Source organism: Bombus impatiens, unplaced genomic scaffold (genome assembly GCF_000188095.3).
Source record: "Bombus impatiens unplaced genomic scaffold, BIMP_2.2 scf_0664, whole genome shotgun sequence".
Taxonomy (NCBI): domain Eukaryota; kingdom Metazoa; phylum Arthropoda; class Insecta; order Hymenoptera; family Apidae; genus Bombus; species Bombus impatiens.
Genome location: NT_177083.1, coordinates 263,737 through 272,624, shown reverse-complemented (window position 1 = coordinate 272,624; position 8,888 = coordinate 263,737). Strand labels below are relative to the sequence as shown.

The 8,888-nt window shown below is 35.9% G+C and overlaps 1 protein-coding gene across 1 annotated transcript in view; it reads right to left on the bottom strand.

Annotated features, from left to right (window-relative positions):
* Window positions 1–8,888, bottom strand: part of LOC100742914 (mothers against decapentaplegic homolog 6) — a 106,881-nt gene that overhangs the window by 97,345 nt on the left and 648 nt on the right. Inside the window, 1 exon segment of the mRNA XM_024370077.2 lies at window positions 8,456–8,888. This exon segment is cut by the window's right edge and continues 12 nt beyond it. Coding sequence (XP_024225845.1) covers window positions 8,456–8,888 — 433 coding nt within the window.

The window sequence follows — 8,888 nt, the reverse complement described above, 5'->3', positions numbered from 1 at the left end:
CCCCCCCCCCCGCCGCTATTATTAGACGTGGAAACCTCAGCGTGGAATCCGAAGGATTTCGTTATTTTCCTATATGGAGATTTTCGTTTCGGCGAATCTTCGTGGTGGTTCGTCGGCGTGCGGTACGCCCCGCGTCCGCCGTCTCGTCCAATCCCGACGGTTATTAATAGGAAAGTGAACCGGCGCGCTCTACGCCACGGTGTTTACCTCGCGCGCCGATTTTCCGCCGCTGCTGATTATCGATAGATCGCGTACGGCGCGGCGAACTGTGACGAATCTCGGCGCGTCGTCGTCGCGAGATAGCGAGCTCCGCCAATTTCTCATTCCCTGTACCCAATATTGCTTAAGCGGTATTTGCATTAGGCAATTTTTCATCGAGTCGATCAACCTTAAGTCGTTCGACGTCAACACCGTGTAAACTATCATTTTTGATCTAGCGGAAACTATTTTGGGTCCTCTTGCACAACGGTTTACGAAGTAGAAATATCAGTAAATTGACGAGTTCTAAGTTCGCGAGTTGCTTTCTTTTTCCTTTCCATTACTTATACGCGAGTCGACTAATAATGGCTCGTTAAAGATGTAAACGAATATGGAATTCTTAAATTGGTATCTTAAATTCTTCTTTCAAACGGACTTTGTATTTGAATGTTACATAATTTTAGAAGATCGTATCAAATTGAATAATCAGATGTTATCTGAAGAAATTTATATAATTCGTAAAATTTATTTCGAAAATTTCCTAGTAATTTTATCCAGTTTTTCCAAAGGTGATGCTAGTCGAATACAACGAGTGAGATGCCATCGTCAAGTGACACAAACGTCAATTTTTAATACATCGACCACGCTTACAACTTTTTTATACATATTTCTTAATCTTCCAAAATTATACATAAACAATAAAAAAAGGGTTATTTTTATACTGGAATATTTCTATTCATTTTCAAATAATTAGCTTTTTCAATTTGTCTATCAAATTAATTAGAATTACTGAAACTACGCGCAAAATCTCTCTACATAACACGTTGATCGCGCTAAATAACAAACACAAGGCCGTAGAGTATAAACCTTAATTAAGCATTAACCTGAATTAAATATCGAACGATTTGAGATCGTTCGATCGAATCAGTCGGCTAAAAGTTGCCTGATATAAACACAGCTCAACGTGCTAAGAAATATTGGTTTATGAGTTTTCTCGTAAGCATTCCACTGGCAGAAGGCGGTCCCATAAAAATGATTAGAGTAATACTCTTATGATCATTTGTCCAATATCGTGGACACGATTTATCGCCGCAGCGGCTGCGTCCATATCTTTTCTATTGCTTCACGCCTAAATGTCACGACAATCTTTATAAGAGCACCTTTTTTTTCCCTTCATCCTTGCTACGTGTACGTAATCAGCCTACGTCGATATTATTCAGATAACTGACAAATATATTTATTTAATAAAGTCGGCTTCTCGAGATCGTATTTAAAGGTGTTACGAATTTCGTATCATTTAGAGATTTGATTTTTTCAATGCTGTGTACCTATACGCTTGGTGATATTTCGCGCGTCGAGTACGCGGTATTTAGAGCGCATTAAATATACTAGGCGCCGTATTATAAATAAAATTAGAAGTTATACGATTTTAATATAAATAGATTTTATCTTCAATTAGTTTCACGAGGAAATATATAGACCGATATTCCATGCTAAGTATATTAAGCGACACCTTAAAAATGCGGCAATAAATTTTTCATGGAAATACGCGTATTTCACGGTGAACGTTCGTCCTATGAATTCTAAACCGATATCTCAGAAATATGGTAAATATGACTAATAACAGGAAAATAACAACTTAGTATATTTCTACTTCCATTAGCTCGCTTTTATTTCTATTTCCTACTTTCTATCCTGATTTCTATCGTAAAAATGAACAAAGATAAACCTGACTTTGCCAACGTTTCTGTGATAGTACATCTCCGATTGAAATTATTTCTGTAATTGTACAATTCTACTACGACACCTCAATTCGTATATTTCCATCTCATTCTCATTTTAGGAAACACGAAATACTCGATACTCTATATCGAATATAAAGCTAAACTACGATCGAATAATGAAAAATGAAATATAGAATGTTTATCTACATCTAATTACTGCTGTCAGTTAGTTTCTTTATCGTTTCAGGTTCTAAATCAGAATCAATCGATCATCTAGGTCTAACTAGTTTCCAGAAAAGTTGGGGCAGCGTCGAGTCAAATGATCGTTAGAGTTACGTAAAGCCGCGTTTTGCTGGCGCCTTCTCTATTTACTCTCTCTCTTTCCTCCTAATACTGTCTTTGTGTCGATAGGACGCGACAGCTTTTTGTGGTTGAATTTGTGTCGCCAACGAGCAGACAGACGGTGCCGTAAGACGATCAAATTTACAAACTTTACGGTTACACGAGGAGCCCGTTAATGACAAGTGTCTGTGTAAACTAGACAATTATGTATGTTACTTTTATGCACTTGATGACTTGGAGCCTATTTCGCAAGAGTGCGAGATAATAGATAAGTGTACGAAGGAAGTACGATAAACTTCTAAATACTAGTTGTAATGCTTCTATTTAATATAGGTAATATTTGCTCGATATTAAAATAATATTTCACTTGGGAAAATTAAAACTTAATATTCGTCGTTACGATCCGAAGAATAAAAAAAGAAGCAATTCTGTAAAAATTTAACACGTTACTTATTATAGTATAATTATGATAATCCGGCAATCGGATCCAATGTTCAGACGATGAAAATAGATTAAGAAAATTCACTTACATATTTATTTGCTATTTTATACGTCTCGTTGTATTTCTATATTTTTATATATTATACCTTTTTATTTGATATAATATATATGTATGTACTTTTATTAACAAACTTGTATTATTATTATATCACCTACGATATCCATATTTATATTTATTTTTGAGCCGATATGTATATATACAATTTTGAAATTTCTTCCTCGAAATCGCATTAGAAAATTAAGATTTTAATAGGTATAATAAACAGTACCGTATAAATGTGCAAATCTTCGTTTCCTAGTTATTTTTATTTGGGCAAGAGAAACGAAAAAGGTAAAAATTTCTAACGTTAAAATTCCAACGTTAGCGGACAGCGAGTGGTTATTTTCCCAAAGGAGGTAGCCATAAATCTTGAAAAGAAAGTAGACGAAACTGAATTGATGGATGTAGACAACCTTCGATCGTCAAGATAATCGTACCTGCTATTGGTTTACCGTGAAACACCGTTCAGACCTGTAAAAGATATCGCCCAACTAATGGGACAACGGGCATTGCCTACCTGCGCTGCACGACCGTTTCGTTTTAAAAAGAAAGTTTGATTGGTACTTTTCAGTGCTAATATGACAACTCAATCGTTCGAGTGCATCTCTTTTCGAGCACATTAAATGCTTAAAATAAACATTTGATGTATCGAATACGGCATCGTGATACAGCAATTAAACGTTTTAATTTTTAAAAGGAAATTCAAATTTTCTGGTCGTCGAATATTATTTTAATATCATCTACGTTTATGTCTAAGATGATCAGAAGATGCAAATAATTAATAGAAGACGATTTAACGATAAAAATAAAAGAAGTAGGGGAAAACATTTCAATAAAGATAAAAGAAATAATGCGGAAGATATAGAAATAAATATAAGGATTTTAAAGTAGTAATAACTCACGAAATACTCTGTACAACAAATTGTAACTTTTACAGTAATATATAATTTCCTAACGTCATAATTTTCTACAATCGATCTAATGAATTCATTAATGTTTCATATTTTTTAATAACAATAGAACCGTTGATGCTATTATATTTGGTGTATGATCACCTATTTCGATATAACAACTTGCTATTATAATCCTCAGCTATATAATTACCAGTCCCTAAGGAATAGGTAGCATCAACGTTCTAGATCTATTACGCTCTTACTAGTGGTTGTTACAATTTAATTGAATTATACTTATGATCAATTATCGTACCTCAAAGGACTCCAGATATCTTCAACATTCTAAGTAACTTAAATACCCGTTACAATATTAATCTTTTTGCTCTGGCACTACTATACTATATATAACAGTCAAGCTGTAAATCTACACTTTACTACGAAGCATAACATGCTAATCATTCATGTTTTATTCAAGCTATTTTAAATTAACATACAGGGTGTTCCATTTAGAGTTTCCTCGAAAATACGAGACGTTAATTATATTAAATATTGAAATATTAACGATATACAAAAATGTCTCGAGCAAATTTTCACTAATTTCAGATTCTGTACAATTTGATGGCGATAATACAACGAAAGAAATTCGCACGTTAACTGCACATGCGATTCTGTCGAACAGTACACGAGAGAAGATTTCATCCGTTAATTTAAACAGCAAGCATTCAAGTTGTACTCTTTCTAATACGTAACTGGAACAAGTTTCCATTTCATACTGTTCGAAGAACCCATACGATTCTCTTCGACGATCTTAAACGAACGACGATTACTTAAGGCAAGGAGAACACCTGTGTTCGTATATGTATGTGCTATATATGACATTAGGTCAACTCTAGTCATCTATGGCAGCGAAAGGGTTAAGACCACGTCCATCTCACGTTCTGTATTCGATTCGTTGAAAATTATCCAGCAACGCGTATCCAACTGGCTCGAAACGACATAAATACTTGGAACGATTTTTCACGTTGGATCTGCGCTGTCTTGACGACAGAAGCACAAAGCGGTGGTTCATTGGCGATTCCCATGGCGATGCAAAACGTCCGCTTTCATCAAAATTTATTGCTGCTCGCGACTGCTACCGGCGCGCGGGGACAATCAACAACATTTACACGTATCGATACCATTCATTATTCCGCTCTTGTTCCTTTTGTTGTTCTCGTACAGGATTCACTGGCAAAAAAAAGCCACAGCAGCATTCAAACGCGATTCAACAGTATGATTTTTTATTCAGTTCACGAACGCTTGTACTCCCATTTACCTAGGAACTCGACCAGCTGGACATCGACTAATCCTCCTCGCTACCGGTAATAAATTACAGTTTCACGTTGACCTGTGGCTAACAGGGCTCGTTAGCGCGCCACGCACAGCTGACGATTAGCATTTGGTTCGCGGCATGCTGTCGTTACAGCGTAGGCCTTTCACGTGGTTAAATTATTCGCACGTCTCCGAAACGACGCCGGAGGTTTCACACGTCCCACGGACAACACGGAGGATTTAAAGGTGGCCTTCCCTATGAGGTTTGTAAGTACAACTAACACGATTGCGACAACTGAAGCATCAAGTATTTATCGATACATATACATGCTGCTCACGCTATTGGTTCACATGTCTTTTTTTTTTTTTTTTGTAGACGATCGGTTTGCGAGCAAAATTATATGTTGTCGCAAAGGAAAACTCTTATCGGTGGTCATCGCCCCACTACTTGCCGCTTACAGGTGGAATCCCAGGAAACATGGGAAAACCCACGTCTTCCCAATTCGTACCCGATGAGGCAATAACCACAAGGAACCTTTTGACTCAAAGATGTTTCCTGCCAATTAACGGCCTTCGAGATAAATCAAACAGCCTCGTTTATGACAATTCCTTAGGATTATTGCGGTCCGCTTAATTCTATGTGCACAGCTGGAGGTCGCCTCAAACGTAAAAAGTCCCCGGACATAACACACCTACATTGTCAATTTTCATATTACTTATTTATCGGTTGTGATATCCTTATATTACGTTATAGTACCATCAAATAGACTATTTACGGGAATTGTTATGTCCTAACTTTTAAATCAAGATGAGAAATTTTTCTATTCTCTGTTACTTCTTCCCTCGTATCGGCAAATAAAGTTCCAGTTACAGAGGGTTAAGCTTTATATTGATCATAATGCTGAAGCATATTCCTATATGGGAAACGATTTGTGCTTTTATGGTCTTTTTATTTCCTCGTATGAAAGAAGTATTTCTTGCGTCGATCTTATTTCAATATTACAGCGAAGAATGTTGTTCTCCGTTTGATGAAAGTTTTGCTTTCGTCGATTATTATGGCTCATACATACTCCATACAGTATCAAACGTTTGATATCAATCAAACTGTCTGTCACGAACCTGTACAGGTATTGGATGGAATGTGCTATGCTACTCTGTTCGACAAACAATTTTATCCAACATTATCGGTGACAATTTACGATATAATTGTGGATTGGCTGCCGGAGACAATAACGCGCTATTGTTTGCCGTGGCTCTGCTAATTTATTGGAATTCTATATTTACGACGTCTTCACGGGATAATACGTAGACGCGGATGACTTCATAAATCTGTTATTCCTGAAATTTATGTTGGTGACAGCTGATTTTCTCGAGACATCTTAACGACGTTTAAAGTCAGACTTGCATTATGTTGTGGGTAGCAATGTTTAAACGAGCGTCCGTGTATTTGTCAATGGTGACAAATAGCGTTGTTCTATGCTTTCAATAGAGTGTAAATGTTCGGTGTCGATTCGTTGAAATTAATTGGATTTTAATTTTGAAAAGAAAAGACACGTCGTTCAAACAAATTGAATAATTTGCACAACGATCGAGGGATAAAACACTACGATTTTTTAAATTCCCAGCTTCTATTAAAATTTGATACGGTATCAAAACTGTGTTCAATTTTAATAACTTATCTAAATATCTTTTGTACATCGAACATCAAATTAATAACGTTAATCCGTTACTTTTAATATAAAATTATAGATGTGTTTAAAAAATACGTTAATAATACGTTAATAATACGTTAAAATACGTTAAAATACGTTAAATAATCCAATATTCGTAAAAGGCCGTGGAAAATTAAAATCAAGTATCGAGCTAATGATATTAATTCGTCGTTTCTAATTCCTAATGACAGTCGCACGTACAAATTTACAAAAATTTGCCGGATAATTCGTAAACGAGTTTACTCTAATTGCCATTTAATTCGAACGTATCTCAATTACGTTTCTGCATTGTCAAATTTTACGATTTCTCTAATAAACGCGAATTCCATCGTGCGCTCGACCGTTGAATATATCGCGCAATCAATGTCACCTATTGATAGCCAAATGAAATAGCTAAATGGGAAAGCGGAGCTCGACGTTTCATTTTACGCTAATTTAATGTCTCTAATAAAATATCAAAACTATGCGATGCTATAAAGTATGGAACATTTAGTTACACGTACGCGCATCTTATGATTCGATTTCATTTTCTCCTCTTGCGCCAAGCTCGGTATTTATATCATTAACTGATACATTGTTCAGAAAAGGATACAGTACAATTGGAAGCGTACGAAACGTTGAATTCGATTTTAAACGAAATTAATTATTGTAAGAGTAATGACGCGAGTACGACGATAGTTTGCAATCTGCGTACATGAACCAAAACAAACAAAATCTATTAGTCAGTGCATTATTACATCTCTATAATTAAATTATCGGCTTCCAAAGCATAACAATTACCCCAAACTTATCAGAATTATAAGGTCATCTCTATTTTTATTTACCAGCGCTTGCAAAAATTTATTACCATAACCCAATGAGCATAGTACATAACATCGCTAATTTTGCGTTATAATTACACCGATTATATCTTCATTTCGATATAATTGTTTGGCGATTTTTGTAATATGAAAATAGAATTTTAAAAAATTTCCTGAACACTCAAATTTAGGGTAAATATATCTACATAGCTTATTACGTATCTCCATCCGAAAATCGAATTATAATCTTATTTTAGGTATGTATAGATAAGTAGAAGATATAAAAAAGTCCTACATTTTAAAAAGTATCAGAAACTTATTGGATACAGGAAGATTTGATTAAAAGTACGTATACTAATAAAATATAGATAATCTCATAATCTTTTAACCTTTATGTATACGTACAAGCAACAAGTAAAGCTACTTTTTTATTCCGGAGAAATGATTTATCTGTTTTACGTATTCCAACTTATCCTCCGATAATCTTGGATAGAACCGTAATCAAATATTTTCAAATCTTATTCATTTAGTCGTATTAATCGTATTCAAAGAATTATTTTCTTCTGGTACAATTATAATATTTTACACAAAACAACAACAACATTTCAAATCTTCCCATAAATATATCAGAATGTGTTGCTACAATATTTAATCATGTTCTACTATGTAAAAACAAAAGACAAAAAGTAAAGCTCAATATTCAATTCCTCGCTACGTATATGTAAATACGGTGTATTATAAAATCGCTAATAATCTATACAAAGCGAACGTCATTCAACAAATTCATTGCATTTAAATAACCACCTATATGTTGGTACATCTAGAAACGAATTATCATCGTCGTTTAAAATGGTTGATCCGTTGCAATCAGAGAGATGGTAAAAAGAAGAGCGACGCGAGGATAAAAAGAGGGAAAAGAAGAGAGATTGCTTACCGGGTTTGCAGAGCCGGCTCCAGTGGTAAGGGTTGCAGCATATGTATACAGGGTCTTTAGCGGAATGACAGACAGGAAGTCTCTTGAGCTCCGACGAGTGGGCGAGATCCGGCCACCGCCAGATCTGGCAGCAGAGCAGGTGAGGATCGATCGGCGCGTTGTCGTGCGAGCCGCGTGCAAGTACTCTGCATCGATCCGGCCTTATCGGTGACGCGCACGAATCCTCCGATCCAGAGTTTTGATCGTCGTCGTTCTCCAACGACGAGGAACGATGATGTCTAGTACGATGATGTCGATGATGATAATGATGATGATGCGTAGGATGATGATAATAGTGGTGATGATGGTGGTAACGATGATGACGATAACATTGTTGCTGTTGTTGCTGTTGCTCGGAATCGTTTACGTCCTCGGAGTGCTGACGGGGCACGAG